This window comes from Musa acuminata, chromosome BXJ1-9 (assembly GCF_036884655.1).
Source record: "Musa acuminata AAA Group cultivar baxijiao chromosome BXJ1-9, Cavendish_Baxijiao_AAA, whole genome shotgun sequence".
Lineage (NCBI taxonomy): Eukaryota > Viridiplantae > Streptophyta > Magnoliopsida > Zingiberales > Musaceae > Musa > Musa acuminata.
The window spans coordinates 3,487,523-3,504,201 of NC_088335.1; the positions used below are offsets into that span (position 1 = coordinate 3,487,523).

The 16,679-nt window shown below is 40.3% G+C and overlaps 2 protein-coding genes and 1 non-coding gene across 7 annotated transcripts; 2 read left to right on the plus strand and 1 right to left on the minus strand.

The window, feature by feature from the left end:
• The first annotated feature begins 609 nt into the window (after positions 1–609).
• Positions 610–3,672, plus strand: LOC135586120 (S-type anion channel SLAH2-like). The gene is made up of 5 exons (XM_065082048.1): positions 610–760; positions 881–1,051; positions 1,195–2,445; positions 2,534–2,565; positions 2,633–3,672. The coding sequence occupies exons 2-5, from the start codon at positions 890–892 to the stop codon at positions 2,934–2,936; spliced, it is 1,749 nt and encodes a 582-aa protein (XP_064938120.1). The 5' UTR covers positions 610–760; positions 881–889; the 3' UTR covers positions 2,937–3,672.
• Positions 3,054–3,251, minus strand: LOC135594542 (U2 spliceosomal RNA). Its single transcript, XR_010480099.1, has one exon. It is a non-coding gene; the product is annotated as a U2 spliceosomal RNA (small nuclear RNA).
• A 2,198-nt stretch (positions 3,673–5,870) lies between the features above and the next one.
• On the plus strand, positions 5,871–15,995 carry LOC135592533 (ribosome biogenesis ATPase RIX7-like). 5 transcript variants are annotated; one of them, XM_065082044.1, is made up of 17 exons: positions 5,889–5,992; positions 6,086–6,343; positions 7,646–7,767; positions 7,865–7,953; positions 8,033–8,068; positions 8,476–8,569; positions 10,179–10,221; positions 10,312–10,412; positions 11,982–12,046; positions 12,213–12,709; positions 12,790–12,874; positions 12,968–13,108; positions 14,048–14,613; positions 14,716–14,851; positions 14,923–14,991; positions 15,358–15,486; positions 15,630–15,995. In XM_065082044.1, the coding sequence occupies exons 2-17, from the start codon at positions 6,123–6,125 to the stop codon at positions 15,741–15,743; spliced, it is 2,508 nt and encodes an 835-aa protein (XP_064938116.1). In that variant the 5' UTR covers positions 5,889–5,992; positions 6,086–6,122; the 3' UTR covers positions 15,744–15,995. The 5 variants fall into 5 exon arrangements, with proteins under 5 accessions (XP_064938119.1, XP_064938116.1, XP_064938117.1 ...); XM_065082045.1 differs by having other exon boundaries at positions 5,912–5,992; positions 6,091–6,343; XM_065082047.1 differs by lacking the exon at positions 6,086–6,343 and having other exon boundaries at positions 5,871–5,992.
• The last annotated feature ends 684 nt before the right edge of the window (positions 15,996–16,679 follow it).

Sequence of the window (16,679 nt, forward strand, 5' to 3'; positions counted from 1 at the left end):
CCAAGTCGGTAGAAGATACTCGTTTTTGTTCTCGATGCGGTATGAAATCGGAGTCTGAAGGCCGAAATCGACTCGCGATCATCCAACGAGGTCCGTTTTGGTTTCAATTCGGCTGGCTGTTGAGCTCCGATGGCATTAGCTCGCTGCTTCTGGAGGCGTGTCTTCTTACTGTCACGTTAAGGTATAGATTGCACTTTGAGAGAGAGAGAGAGAGAGTAAAACGATGAACCTTTGTATTATGGATTCTGGTGATTCACAGCCACGAAAAACTTATGGGCTAAATCAACAGATGAACGTCTCTTTTCGAGTACTGTGGCCGATGGCCGACTCGAACGTCGTACTACCGTGTTGGCAAAGGTGGCAGCAGATGCGGTCGGAGAGTTGTTCTGACAACTGGCGAGCGTTCCCTCGCTCATCGCTCCTGTGGTTGTTCACTGCATAACCCATCTCTCACTTCAGCCGCTTGGATCAATCGCAGTTCCGTTTCCGTCAAGAAAGGGCACAGCGACGGCGAGGAAGTCTGGTGAGAATTCTAGAGAGAGTGTCGTCTCCTTCTCAAGCCGCATTCCCTCTCGTTCGTTGGACCACTTAGCTGCTTCTCAAGCCGTAGTACACGACTTTTTAAGTATTCTTTTTCTCCTTTTCCTCTCTGTCATCTCATCTTCAGTGTCTATATATACATTGTATATCAAAGAAAGCTTGGTTCATCCTACCGCTTCCTTTGCCAGTCGCCACTTGACAAGAGACCACTGCCTTTTAGGTAATCAGGAATGATTCCTAGAGAAAATTTAGTTAGACAACCGCTATAAACCTCTCTCTAGTTCTTGTTGTTTTCTACTGCTTAGATTATGGTTTTTTGTGTTTGATGATATGGGTGCAGTTGATCCCGATGGAAGGAGTTTCCCGTGAAGAAGTACTTCCATGTCTTCTCAAGTGCGTTGCATCTAAAGAAGTTGCTGGCTTCGACAGCATCGAGTGTGGCACCGGCGTTGCTTCTCAGGCTCAGCTCTCTGCTCCCACCAATTGGCAAGGAGAAACAGCAGGTGGCAAAGTAAGAGGCGAGCTTAGCTTCCGAGTTTTTGATTTGGTGAATGATGGAGCTGAGATCGCTTCTCTTCACAATGCTTTAGAGCTTGTGTTTCTCGGCAATCTGAACTCCAGATCGTCTCACTAAAACCGCATGTCTTGTTCCAGGAAATTGGTGATGCTTACGGTCATCCGCCTGCCGATGCAACCAGCATTCCAGTAAACTCAGCATTACAACATGATACCAACCGGTCATATTCTATTCCTAAAAGTGTTCCAGCCTCTCCTTGTGGATTTCATGTACTACAAATCGAATCTGGACCAAGTGAGATGGATCGACCCGTGCTTCAGCCTGCTAATTCTGCTGCCGTCGAGTTGGAGCAACCTAAACAGGGGAAGCTCCGCTCTCAGCCTATACCACTCGGGAAGAGTCGAAGAGCATCAGGGATCGATAACCAGAGGGACAAACGCTTCGATCCATTCAAGACATGGTCTGGCAGATTTGAGAGGCAGTTGTCGAGCTTCCGTGGGAGACCTCAAGAACACGATTGCGAGGCGAATGATGGCTGTATAGTTGAAGTCGAGCCTCTGCCGGCAGTCGATCGCTACTTTGATGCCTTAGAAGGACCGGAATTAGACACACTAAGGGTATCGGAGGTGTCGGTTCTTCCCGAGGACAAGAAATGGCCTTTCCTTCTTCGGTTTCCGATATCTGCCTTCGGTATGTGCCTGGGTGTCGGTAGCCAAGCCATCCTGTGGAAGACGTTGGCCACATCTCCATCCGTGGGTTTCTTGCACGTAAGCCTGACGGTCAATCTCGCCCTCTGGTGCATGTCGCTGGTGCTGATGAGCACCGTGTCCCTCATCTACGCGTGCAAGATCATCTTCTACTTCGAGGCGGTCAGGAGAGAGTACGACCACCCGGTCCGCGGCAACTTCTTCTTCGCTCCATGGATAGCCTGCCTCTTCTTGGTGCAGGGAGTGCCGCCGTCGGTGGCGGAGAAACCCCCTGCTGCTCTCTGGTATGGTCTCATGGCTCCCATCTTCTGCCTCGAGCTCAAGGTCTACGGGCAGTGGATGTCCGGAGGCCAGCGCAGGCTGTCGAAGGTGGCCAACCCTTCGAATCATCTGTCCATAGTAGGCAACTTCGTGGGGGCACTGGCGGGCGCCTCCGTGGGGCTCAGAGAAGGTCCCATCTTCTTCTTCGCCGTTGGGTTGGCACACTACACCGTCCTATTCGTCACTCTATACCAGAGGCTTCCCACGAACGTGACGCTGCCCATGGAGCTCCATCCGGTGTTCTTCCTGTTCGTGGCAGCTCCCAGCGTTGCGTGCATGGCGTGGGCAACGATCAACGGGGACTTCGATTACGGATCCAGGATCGCTTACTACGTTGCTCTCTTCCTCTATTTCTCTCTCGTGAGTCCTCTCCCTGATGCGACCTTCGTTTACTTCGTTCCGGTTGACCAAAAAGATGATAATAAACGAAGAATTCGTTCTTGTGCAGGCTGTGAGGATTAACCTTTTCCGAGGCTTAAGGTAACTCCTTTTTCTTCTACCTCTGAAATCTCTGTGAGTGATCGATCGCTGATCATTGGTGCAATAGGTTCTCGCTTGCTTGGTGGGCATACACGTTTCCGATGACGGGCTTCTCGATCGCAACCATCAGGTACTCGTTGGAAGTAACGAACGCGTTCACCCAAGCTCTCTCTGTTGGGTTCTCGGCCATCTCCACCTTCACCGTCACAGCCTTGCTCGTTTCCACCATCGTGCACGCCTTCGTCCTCCGCGACCTCTTCCCTAACGACATCTCCATCGCCATCACACGGAAAGGACCAACATTTAGCAAGTCCATTGTACATCTACGATCGATCAACTCGGACATGAACGAAGTCGAAGCTGCAGCATGAGTTCCATAGGAAAACCCTGTGCAGTAGCGCACTCCAAAATGTAAAGCATGTATAGGCAATTCAGAGAAAAGAGAGGCCCAGGCCCGAGCACGATAAATGTTTGGTTTGATGACTTAGTCGGGGTGCGCCATGCCCGTGCAGTAGTGCAACGCATGGGCGGCGCGCAAAGGGCCCCAGCAGCAAGCTGCCGTGATGGACCCTCCCCCACAAGAAATTAATTTAATATCATGGTGAGCCGATGGCCCACGTATCAGATATTAAACTGATAAGAACAGATACTACACTTGATCTTAGCCAAAAGGCCGAGAAAGGTATGCTTTGCCTCGGTAGCCGTCGCCTGCTTGTATACTGCTCTCGTCTCACCGCTTGAACCTCGCTCACCGATGTGGGACTATCAGGATGCGTCCGAACGTTCGTAGATGGCGATAACAGCTCCCAAACTGCAACACACAGAAAGCCCACAACAGAGCAGATTTGGCGATCTCAATCCCTTATTCCATGAACGACCCAACTTTGAGAAGCCTACTGCGTTTTTTCTCCGGCAAATCACCGACAGTAATACAAGTAATCTCCTCAGCTTTCGCTTTCATTCATCTTCCTCCACCGACGAGGTGCAGTGAAGGTGAAGAGGATAGTGCTTCTGCTTTGTTCTTGTGTCGGCTGTTGCATGTACAGTTTTGATTATATGTTTATAGCAGACAAAAGAAGATCCCACTTTGTGTGGCTGTGAGAACTCCGGAACAGATTCATCGAAAGACAGCAGAGAGAGCGAGAGAGGAAGCCATTAATGCTTAGATTCTTTAGTCTTGACTTGGATGCACGAATTGCAATCCTGAATCAATCGGGAGTTGCCGGCGTCACGAAGTTGACTTCCTTCTTCAAGAGATGAAATAATAAACTGGTAAAAGACTTCCATAATGCTTTCTTTCATAGTGGTAGTAACTTTAGCGCAAATCATCCAACAAAAATGACAAAGAAATAGACCGATTCATCATACCAAAGATCATACTCACCCCAAGTCTGTGTATCCATCCGACGTGACAAATAAATTGGGTTAATTTATTTCATAATACCTCGATCTGTATGGTTATTAAAGTTAGGAATCTCGCTTTTTACACAGTTGAATAGCAGCAAAAAGATCCATATGATTGATCCTAAATAATTATGACATTACGGCAACGATAAATACTTCATCGGATGTCCAAAGTGGCCATTAGATTAACACAGCAGCGTTAGAACACAGTGGTCCAATCAGCAATTGGAGGATGACATGGGAAGTGCCAAAAGACGAGGCAATCAGCATCAACAACAGTAGCACGTAATGGGCATTAGCGGTAGCGAAGGATCCTAAAGCAGCCACCGTGTCGGCGCCAGTTGTGTTCCACCACCAAGATTCCAGGGTGGACGCCATGGCTTTTGCATCAGAGAGCTCCCGCCCCTCGCACCATTACTTTAGCTGCTGGCCGCTCTTTCCCCGGGGCTGGGTTTGGTACGCTGGTGGGTGGCGAGAGCCGTCCAAAAGTCGACAGCGACACCAAAAGGGCCACCTGCAAAAGCTGGGGGGTGCCGTGATGGCCTCGCAAGCGGCCGATCCCTGGCGGTGTGAGGGAGGGGACGAACGTTACCGCCGCAGCTCCAGATTCTGCATGATAACCTATAGCGCGTGTCTCGAACCCCTATCATGCTTTTTTGGCTTTCTGTGGATGTGATGGCTGGGGCCAATCCACAGTTTTCCTGTCTAAACCATGCCATGGCAGTATCTTCTTGTGAGGCCAAAGTTTTGGTGATATGTTGGATCAGTTAGGTTAGGTCTTCTGATGGTGACTTCAATCGTGCATTCTTTTGATGCCAAGGTTTCACTGTTACTGCATTACTTGTGATCCCAATCCTTCCATTGTTGTGAGCTCGAAACTTGGCACCATTCTTTAACCATCAAGGTTTCTGTTCGAAGAGGGAAAGACATAGTTTGTGCTGTGCATCATGTAATAGTAGTATTGTCCTACTGGTGAGCGATGAATCTATATCATGCAAGAAGATATTAGGATGATAAATATTATGTAATAGACACTATGTTTGTAGTGTTCTTACAAAATTTGTAAAAAATATTATGTTATAATATTTTTATACTAAGTTATAGTTTTTTTTGTTATTATTAAAATATTATAATACTGTGTAAAAATATTTAATTGGATCAGTCTTATAGGAAAAGAGAAGGGAAAAAAAAAAGTAGGTGATTGACTTTAGGTACTATTGGGGAATCAAATTTTCTGTTTGATTTTTTTCACATCCTTACAAATTTATGAAACAACTTTTCCAAAAAAGAAAAGCTAAAGACTATTGACAAATATGTATTCAATGGAATGTTGACATGGATAAAGTTACTTTGGGATAGTTGTCTCAAAAAGAAGTTTCCACAGAGCAACATTCCTTTTTCCTTTATTTAGCTTCCTTTACGGTGTCTAAAGCGCCGTTCTACCTTCCTCCTCGGATCTGCAAATACGACGTGTCAAGCCTCGACAGGTCGAGAGTGCCTCGTAGCCACAAGCGGGGCTTGCCGCCCGCGGGACCCACATTTCGCCGCCAGTAAGAAGGACTACCGTCAACGCCACGTCAAAATACTCTCCGGCCACGTCAATCCGACTGCCGTTTCCCTGCTTTCCGCGCAAAACGATTCCATCGCGCCACCCACTAGTCTTTTCCAGCTTCGCGACCGTCGTGTTCGAAAAGCCATCTCAATTCAAAATATTTCTCTATTCGAATCTAATTGAGTTTGCTACATCGATTATTTCTAATGTTTAACTAAAACCTACTCTTATGTTTTTTAATCGAATAATTCAATTTGATTATTTGTGATTTCACTATATATTTATATATACTAATTTAATTTGATTATATATATATATATATGTGTGTGTGTGTGTGTGTGCAGTGATTATTAAAGCTATTTAGTTTCATCACGCCTGTGGAGTTCTTACGGCCCTCTGCTCCTATAAATAGCTCGCCGTAGTCTTCCGAAATCTCTGCCCAAAGAAAGAACAGAGACGGAACGAGAAAAGGTAAGAAGGCGACTCCCTGGTCTTGGATTTATTGGACTCCTCCTCCCCTTTCTTCTTGTCACCCCGTCGTTACATGTCAATTTGAGAGGAAAGGTCAGGTCCCGAAGAAGAGGACTCCTTGGGTTCTGACATGGAGCAGAGGGGCTTGCTGATGTCGGTCCTCGGGGTCGGGGTCGGGGTCGGGCTGGGGATCGGCTTGGCGTCGGGGCAGGCAGTCGGCAAGTGGGCCGCGCCGGCAGGCTCGTCGTCCGATGGGGTCACCGAGGAGGCCGTTGAGGCGGAGCTTCGGAGGCGGGTCGTGGATGGGAGGGAGACCAAAGTTACCTTCGATGAATTCCCTTACTACCTTAGGTAAAGCCTTTCACTCCGATCGCTTTCCTTTGTCGTTCTTGATTCGGGTCCACTGGAAGATGCGAGCTTATTTGAATCACGGGGGCCTTGGGATGACAGCTTTTGTTGCTTTCTTTGGATTGTCTTGTTCCCATGATTTGGGTGTTGTTAATGTTCTTGATGGGCAGAGATATGATTGGTTTCTTCTTCCCATTTGATGACAGGGTGTTCATGACCCATTCTTTAGTGTTTGATGGTTCCTTTTTATTACACTATTCTTTTTCCACTAATAACGGAGGAGATGATCCCCGACCTGTATCTGGGAAAAAAATCCTCACTCTACGAGGAATCGATTGTGGTATACTAGGTTACGATCCGGTTGGTTTCTCCCTTCCGTAGTTCTTCTTGCGATTCCTTTTCGGCTTATCTCAAATAGGATAAGATGGATCTTGGATCAGATGGACAGTCATTAACATGCTATAATCGAACGGGTATAGCAGTTTCCCAGTCACCATTGAATTTGGCTGAGATTTTGGGAAGACAGGAATACTGATATATACTTTAGAATTTTAGTTGCAAGCCTGGCATTTTGGCAGCATCGGGTTATACATCATCGGTTGCATGTCAATGTTGAATCAAGAACAGGCGTCTTTTTGCTTCAGATTATAAGAATTGTTGTACAGAAGCACTATAACTTTGAGGGCCTCTTGGCATATGAAATTATTGTCAATGTTGTCTCCTGCCATATGACATTGTGGTAAAGGGTATTTTATTGTTTATACTTCTTTTTCGGTTGCCTTTCTACCATAGGCTTGTAAATGAGATTTTTTGCTGAATTCCTTAAATGCAACTCTGCTCAGAAAACTTCTGCCTTTTTTTTTGTATTAATGCTGGATATTTGCTGTCATGTTTCTTCCTCCAACTACATCGTTTCATTTTTACTCCTAGAGGAATAATTTTAATAGTTTAAAATTTTAACGAGGGTTAAATAATTAAGTGGACAAGGTCAACCCACCAGGTTGACCTGGCTGTTCAATAGAAACAGCCGTTTGGCACCTGATATTATCTATTTTCTGTAATCGTGAAGTACAACTTCTTTGTCCATCAAGCCATCGAATGGAGCAATCATATATTTACATCATACTTTCCAATTTACTGTCTGGGAGCAATCATTCATGTGGCTATTCATTGGCTCTGTTATAGAGGAAAGATGATGTCATTCTACAACCTCTCTTTTACTTTTGAGTTGGCTTGTTTTTAGTTGTCATTGCTCTGTCTTCAATCATAGCGTCTTTCTTACATGGATGTTGATTTTGATGACAGCGAACAGACCAGAGTTATATTAACTAGTGCAGCTTATGTTTACTTGAAGCAAACAGATGTCCTAAAATACACCCGAAACCTTACCCCTGCAAGTCGGGCCATTTTGCTCTCAGGTCCTACAGGTAGTTCTTATACCAAGTTGCTGGCCTTTGAATTGATCTCTATCCACTGTTATCTAATTGGAGTTGTAACTAATTAAGATGATCTTTAATTTTGAAGAGCTTTATCAGCAGATGCTAGCCAAGGCTCTCGCCCACTACTACGAGGCTAAACTGCTGTTGCTAGATGTGACTGAGTTCTCAATTAAGGTAAGCACTTGAAACAATTGTTTTCTGTTTGCCTACAAATTTCTGATTGCGATATCATCCGTTGTGTGTTTGGTCACAGATTCAGAACAAATGTGGGGGTTGCAACAAAGATATGGTAAGATTTCTAAGATAGAAATATGTAATCAAGACCTCTTGTCTATCATAGGAAAAACTTTCAGGAACTAAAATATTAGAATTTTCTAGGAGATGTAATTGAGAAACATTAACCATTCGCTTCTCTGGTAGAAAGATGATGCATATTCTTATATACTTCAAAAAGCATGTGCACATGTTGGTGGAATTGGAAAGCAAATGTTGTCTCACCATTTTTGAGATGTAATATGAAAACAAATTTAATGTGTTTTCTCTTTGATTTATTTTTACAACGTGATTGTAATGCCTTTTATGCCTGTGTACTTAATTGTTTTTTTGCCATTAGTATGAGTCAAGATTCCTTTGTGCAATATTCTTGTTTTGTTAATTATTAAAAATTTCCTCGACCGCACACAATACCTCCTGCAGTTTGTTAAGAGATCAATGTCAGAAGCAACATTGGGGAGGCTTTCTGGTATACTTGGATCTTTGTCAACCATTCTCCGCATGGAAGAATCTGAAGGTACTGAGATGAGAATATTTGCTGTCACCAAAGATTCTATCAGTTTGCATGAGCTAGCTTGTGTTTGTTCTACCATGATTGGCTGAGAGGTTCCTACTTTTACTTCTTTTGTTTTTGTCACAATATATTTTTTGTATGATTGATCACATGTATATATATTATCTGTTAGTGAAAGTCTAATATAGAATGTTCAAGTAGATGAGTTTATTCACTTCTAGTCTTGCTAAAGAGGTATGATACTAGATGGAAGGTTCAATAGGTTTGATAAAGCAAACTGACAGGTAAAACTCGACGGGGGCCTCCTCAAGCTTTTTCTGAAGTATGAGACAAGGGCAAGTATTGAACCTAAGGGCACTTTTCATCCAAATAGAAACTTTTCTTCTGTTGTTTACGAGGTGATGCATGGCAAGCATGTATATGCAAATTGCCTTGTAAATGTCTTAGAAGGCATACATGTTAGAGGGTCTAGAATCTAATCCTTCAATATAAGAATTAGTGTTTATTTATCTAAACAAGGTCCTATGTGTTAATTTATGGTTATTTACAATTCTGGAGTAACAGTCAGTGTCTTCCCATGGGTTTCATTTGTTCAAACTACAAAGATCTAGTGATTTAATCAGTCACTGGTACTTGTCCTTCAGGCAGTAGAAGTTTTTGCGGAAAGTAAAAAAAAAATAGTGTCTTATATATGTATACACAAACATACATATATATATATGTATATATATATATATATATGTATATATACATATATATACATGTATATATATGTATATATATACATGTATATATATATGTATATATATACATGTATATATATGTATATATATACATGTATATATATATGTATATATATACATGTATATATATATGTATATATATACATGTATATATATATGTATATATATACATGTATATATATATGTATATATATACATGTATATATATATGTATATATATACATGTATATATATATATGTATATATATACATGTATATATATATATGTATATATATATGTATATATATATACATATATATACATATAAATATATGTATATATACATATATAAAAGAGAGAGAGAGAGAGAGAGAGAGAGAGAGAGAGAATTGTTTTAGTAATATCAAGAGCACCTATACTGCATCTCATATCAACAATCTCTTTGATTTCATATGAATGTTAGATTCAGCCACTGCTAGACAAGTATATCATACTGTGTTTCTATGTTTCTACTATTTTTTAGCATCTGTAAAGCATCCTGCTTTTGATGTGGATATCAAGGGGAAGGGGAATGCAGAATTTTGCTTTTAAAGGAATAAAATAAAATGTGAGCATGTGATAAATTACTTATTTACATATCATTGTAAACAATCAGTCCTGATCTAACTCTGTTGAATAGGATTTAGCTGGAGAAAGTTGATGAGCAAAGAGTCCCAAATTGCACACTTAGTATGTGTTAAGCAACAACCTGATAGATAATTTTGCTTTACTTTTCCCACTTTCTGTTATAATGAATAACTTGCCGGCAAGTAAATAACAAGATCTTTTGTTTTTCATAATTGTTTTGACAAAAGATGTTCGCTTTTATCACATCTAATGCTGATTGCAGGAATGTTCCGTAGGCAAAGCAGCAGTATGGAGCTGAGGCAAAGGTAAGGACAAAAAAAAACAGAAAGAAAAGAATGATCATACAACTTAGAATGACTTTTCCTAACATGTTTTTATGTGCTTTGTATTTTCAGAAGACCAGATTATGCTAATAGCACAAATGAACTTCCTAAGACTGCTTCGTTCTCAGCTGAGATGGGTGGCCTTACATCACAACATGGTTCTAGAAATATGGGTATTTGACTGTGTTTTATGTTTAGAAGCTAAACACTATCTTTGCCATAGTGTTTGTTGAATTGACTAAATTTCTAAAAGTGATACAGGATAAGATGGAAAAGAGTTCTTTAACAATTTGAAGATAAATTGTATCATGAAAGCTTATTAATATCTGTAGTTTTATGTTCTAATTGTTTTAAGCCAATGATCTTATTACAGACATAAAGGAATACTTTTCTAGTGTCAGTTATCTGAGTTGAGATTCGGTGGTGCCCTGTGAAAGATTCAAGGTTGTTGTAATTCTCTTTGAAGTCCTAAATACTCTTTAGGATAAGATAACAGCTGGGATAGAAATACAGGATATAGTGGTTACCGAGTGGAATATTGATCTAGATGATAGTTGAAGTGTAAAGGACAGGAAATAGTGTGACAACCTTGTTAAAGTCACAATTATGAAACCTGTTGGAGTTTACATTACTATATTAGAGGAATTATTATTCAATGCTTGGAGTTGTCACCATGGAAGACGAGAACATTTGTCATACCTTATTCGACTAAGTCAGTAGGAAATTAAGGTGGAACTGTTTTATATTTTCCTGGCAGCTAAGAAGATATGTGAGAGAAAATCTTATAATGAATATATACTTTAGAGATATATCTGGGACATAGCAAAAGCTAATATGGATTGTTGGTTAGTAATTTAAGGCATCTGAAGGTCTGAAGGTGTGTCGCAAACTTCAAACATTATGCTCCCAAGTAGAAAAAAGAAAGTAAATATAAGATACAGAATGGTTCATTCTTCTCACATTTTGAATTTGATTCAATAATACTGCTTTATTGAGAGGTAAGAGAAAAATTGAAAAGGACATGATTTAGCTGTTGTGTCAAAACCAATCAAGTTATTGCTGGAAGTTAAAAGGCCCAATAACATGTCATGTCACATTGGTAAGCTTAACTGGCCCTGAGCATTGTGCCTTACACTATGTATATTTGAGTGCAATGCATAGGCATGATGCGATATGCACTAACAGGGACAGGATCCACACGTATAACAAAGGCTAAAAGATCTGTGTGAGTAAATTGTTTGCTTGAATGACACCAATCTGTGGCTTATGAGACTCACCATTGGATTATCTTTGTTTGTAGCACTATAGCACATGATGGCTAATGGGTTAGTGTAGCTTAATTCTTTCAAAATTTGGTAAGGATTGTATGTATTAAGTAGACCCAGAAATACAAGGATCAGTTATGCTATCTTGGGACAGTCAACTGATGTACATGTTATAGAAATGCCTTCAATTCTTTTGTTAGATAAAGAGAAGTGACTAGTGTTTATGGACATATTAGTTTCTTAGCTCATTGTCTTTGTAATATGTGACCAGGAGGAGATGATGTTTTTGAATATGTCAATGCTACAATGCTTCTAAAGAAGCAATGGATATACATGAATCTTTGGAGTTTGGAGAATGTCGAAAACTTCACATCATTTCAACTTGAGCATTGATTGCATAAATACATCCGATTGATTATTCTTAACGCATTTATGATTGCTAACGTCTTGAATTTTCTTTTCATGTTCAATTTTCAGTCACCCCAAAACGATCCAGCTGTTGGTCCTTTGATGAGAAAATTCTTATACATTCACTTTATAAGGTATACTCTTCTTTATGCTTATTGCTGTTGGGGCCATATAAAAGCCTTATCTTTAATAAATGATGCGGCACAATGATTATGTTACTTCAAAATTCTGAATCTTCTGGATTTGTTGAGGTTGATTGTCTGCAAGTTAGGAGTTGACTATATTGTTGCCATTGTCCAGGTTCTCATTTTGATCTCCAAAAGTAACCCAATTATCCTTTACATAAGGGATGTTGAACACTTCGTCTGTAGATCAGAAAGGGTATATTCATTGTTTCAGAAAATGTTGACAAAGCTATCAGGACATGTGATAATACTTGGTTCAAGGTTGTCAGAACCTGACAATTGTTGTAAAGATGTAGATGCAAGACTTACTACTCTTTTCCCTTACAATATAGAGATTAAACCTCCAGAAGATGAGAACCATCTGGTTAGCTGGAAGTCCCAGCTAGAGAAAGATACTAAAACAATTCAGATTCAGGACAACAGAAATCACATCACAGAGGTTCTTGCAGCGAATGATCTTGAGTGTGACGATTTGGGCACAATCTGCCTATCAGATATATTGGTTCTTAGTACTTATATAGAGGAAATTGTCGTGTCAGCAGTTTCTTACCATTTGATGAATAACAAGGATCCTCAATACAGAAATGGGAAGCTTGTTATCACTTCAAAGAGGTCGGTTGGTCTTTGATAGATCCAGTTGGTTTTCTGTTGGTTCTTTATACTTTATTCTTTATCTTTTCTGATTGCAACAGTTTATCACATGGCTTGAGTATATTCCAAGATAGTAGGCTATGTGGCAAGGATACCCTAAAGCTGGAAGCAAGTGCTGAATCTGAGGTCTGTGACACTTTTATGAAGGATTGGAACTCTGATGTGCTGATATGAACACTGGTGCTTATTCTTTTCTTTCTTTTTTCACTTCTTTCTTAGGAAGATGTAAATGAAGATACTCGAACTGCCACAAAACCTGAAAATAATGGTGAAGCTTTACTTCCTGGAAACAAAAGTGAGACAGAGAAATCAACAACACTTGTGAAAGATGGGGAGACCTTAACTCCAATAAAAGTGCCCGTATGGTTCCCTTGCTTATATGCCTTGAGTTTTACGTTCTTTAAACTGTCTGATATTCTTAGTAATACTCCATGTTTTTCGTGCTAGAACTAACGAGTATGTTTCCAAGAATTTTCTTAAAATTTTATAGTTTTTCTCTTGATACAAGGAAATAAGATATTGGACTCGATGAAAGAGCAACGATATAGTCTTGAAACCATATGGGAAGTTATCTTTGATTGAGCTGCCAACTGCAACTAGCAGTAATTTAGCGGATGTCTATTGTTCGAATAAAATGTCTTCAGAAATTGAAAATTTATTTTTAGAGCTCTCAAATTAAGAACTGAACATGAACGTGTCTTCTTTTCCTTCCTCTCCTTGCTCCTTAAGCTCCGACCAGTCCCATGTGGCCTCAAATGTAGTAATGTTTCTTGATGGAACCTCCTTATTCTACTCCAATTCATTTATTTCTCAGATTGTTCAGATGTTCCTCTCGTGATCAATGTTTTTGAGCCATTGGATAGGAATAATTTTCTTGAAAGCATTAGCACGAATATTGGTGGTCCAAACTAGTAGTGTAGACACAGCATGAAAGGATGACTTAATAATAAATATCACTTTGAAGTTGACAAATAGTAGTTTCTTCAACAGTTTAATCTCAAAAAGAAATATTTTTTATGGGTGATGATCAAATTTTTTAATGCAGATTTTATTAGTTTTAATGCTTTTCGTAAATATATGGCTATTTACTTAAGCTTTGGCGACAAGTTCTCTGCTTTGGGGATATATTGTCATTCACTTAAGCTTTTGTTATTAAAGGAATCTTAGTTTTCACTTATTTCTTTCCCAATAATCACAGTTACATTTTCAAATAGATGCCAAATGCAAACAAATTACAATACCATTGTTCCTGTCATCGGATTCTAAGAACAGAACCTATGTGCTTTCCACTTACCGCAGGAAGTTGCTCCAGACAATGAATTTGAAAAGCGGATCAGACCAGAGGTTATCCCAGCTAATGAAATTGGAGTCACATTCGATGATATAGGCGCCTTAGATGAAACAAAAGAATCTCTTCAAGAGCTGATCATACTTCCCCTTCAACGACCAGACCTATTTAAAGGTCTTTTGAAACCCTGCAGAGGAATACTACTGTTTGGGCCACCTGGGACTGGGAAGACGATGCTTGCAAAGGCCATAGCAAATGAAGCTGGGGCCAGTTTTATCAATGTTTCTATGTCCACCATCACATCAAAATGGTTTGGAGAAGATGAGAAGCATGTCAGGGCCTTGTTTACGCTTGCTGCAAAGGTTGCCCCTACTATAATATTTGTGGATGAGGTTGATGGCATGCTTGGACAGCGAACTCGGGTTGGAGAACATGAAGCAATGAGGAAGATCAAGAATGAGTTCATGACACGGTGGGATGGACTTTTAACGAAGCCTGGTGAAAGAATCCTTGTTCTTGCAGCAACAAACAGACCCTTTGACCTTGATGAAGCAATCATCAGAAGATTTGAGCGCAGGTTTGTCCGGTTGCATTTCTACACTTTCCCTTGTAAAAGATAGAAGGATGTACTCCCTAAGAAGATGTGCAACTTTTTGCACTAATCACCTGAATTAAACAGAATCATGGTCGGACTACCATCCCTGGAGAGCAGGGAATCAATATTGAGGAAACTTTTGTCAAAAGAAAAGGTTGAAGGGCTTGACTACAAGGAGCTTGCGACCATGACAGAGGGATACAGTGGCAGTGATCTTAAGGTTAGTAATGTTTTCTTGGGTTATAGAATCACCATATATGGTCATTAATTCTTTTCGATAATTATGGGCAGAACCTCTGCATTACAGCAGCATATCGTCCTCTTAGAGAGCTGATTCAGAGAGAAAGATCCAAGGAATTGGTTAGTTTGTACTTCTTGAACTTTTGTATTCTTTAGAGCTGACCTAATAAGTCAACCCACGGTTGACCTCCAAACCATGGGCTTGTGCATTTCCTTCTTGGCCTACATCAGAATTTCAATTGGATTTTCCTTTTGTTTTTCCTTGATCATAAATTACCTGTTTAACTTTCCCAAAGAACAAATAGAAATGAATGTATTCTTCGATGAATTTGATTTTCTAGATCTAAGCAACCAGAAGAAACTTTATGCTGTGCAACTTCAATTTTGTATCCTTCTTCATTAAGGCCAACAGAATTAACAATGTCTCTCTGGTTGCTCCTCAGTTTCCTGAAACTATTAAACTGTAGTATATCTTTTTTGTTTCAGGGGAAGAAGCAGAAAACTGAGGAAGGTGAGAGTTCATCAGCGGGTTCAGAAAATAGGGATGAGGATGATCAACCGGCAATTGCCCTGAGGCCATTAAATATGGATGACTTGAGGCAAGCAAAGAATCAAGTGAGTTTAAGTCTCTGTTGCATCTTGAGAAATCTTCAATTTTTCAGAGGATCTGCTGTCTACTCTCTTGTCATTTTATATACATACATACATACATATGGCCGTTGATGTCTTTTATTTTATTTCGTCAACTGTGCATGCAGGTTGCTGCAAGTTTTGCTGCCGAGGGTTCTGTAATGAATGAGCTGAAGCAGTGGAATGATCTGTACGGAGACGGTGGCTCGAGAAAGAGACAACAATTAACATATTTCCTTTGAAGTATACATGCGTATAGACATAGAATTGCTCTTGCAAAGCGAGGAGATCCAAGTGAGAAGTCATGCACTTATATGTAGGTTGGAATTGGTGTGTGGTTCACTGTTAGATATTACCTCAGGGATCAATTGCAGTGTAAAATTCTTTTGTAATAGTATGTGTATTTGATATTCATTTATGTGTTCCAAGTTGTAGTACACTTGTTTCTCTTTATGGTCTATAATTTATGTGTACTCTTTTAATTGAAACGATAAGATCAAATGTGTTCCAAGTTCTGGTATGTGGGGTCTTTTAACTAAAATGATAAGATCAAATTTGATCATTGATTCGACTTAGTGAAGTTGAGTTGACTTAGTTCATGTCTGAGGTTTCCAAAGAGATGAATTATTTAGTACTCAACATCAAGGTTCGTAATACCGTACTGTATCGGTATTTCGACCTGGCTCGGTATCGGTACGGTACGGTATATCGAGCGGTACACTCAGGTGTGTCGAGTACTGTAGCACAGTTACAGTGCACTCGGATCGGTAACATGCGGTCCGCGTATCGACAATTTGTTGGATCGGTACATATCGGGTATCGCCCGTATCGAGCGGTACAGTTCGGTACGACAGACCCTGCTCAAGACTCGTATCTCGTTTTCTATTCAAAAAAATTATGTAAGTATCTAAAACTTATAAGTTTAGTTTGTTTTTGATCGCCAATATGACAACCAAATCTTCATCTTACGAGAATGTTAATTTAACTCTAGCTTGGAGGTCAGCTGACTTTACACGTCATACCGTTTGATGCTCCAATTGATAGTTCTTGACATTAACATGAACTGTTACCCATAACTATAATGTTGACGATTGGACATCGATTTCACGACTCCATAGTAGCTAGCTATTTTGCATAATTGTTCATGAATTAAATTCCTATTTCAGTCCAATAATTTC

Coding starts and splice junctions, on each gene's coding strand:
- LOC135586120 (XM_065082048.1), top strand. CDS start 890: ATGGAAGGAGTTTCCCGTGAAGAAGTACTTCCATGTCTTCTCAAGTGC. Junction 2,446..2,533: donor TCTTCCTCTATTTCTCTCTC/GTGAGTCCTCTC, acceptor GTTCTTGTGCAG/GCTGTGAGGATTAACCTTTT. Junction 2,566..2,632: donor AACCTTTTCCGAGGCTTAAG/GTAACTCCTTTT, acceptor TTGGTGCAATAG/GTTCTCGCTTGCTTGGTGGG.
- LOC135592533 (XM_065082044.1), top strand. CDS start 6,123: ATGGAGCAGAGGGGCTTGCTGATGTCGGTCCTCGGGGTCGGGGTCGGG. Junction 7,954..8,032: donor TGACTGAGTTCTCAATTAAG/GTAAGCACTTGA, acceptor GTTTGGTCACAG/ATTCAGAACAAATGTGGGGG. Junction 12,710..12,789: donor CTTGTTATCACTTCAAAGAG/GTCGGTTGGTCT, acceptor TGATTGCAACAG/TTTATCACATGGCTTGAGTA.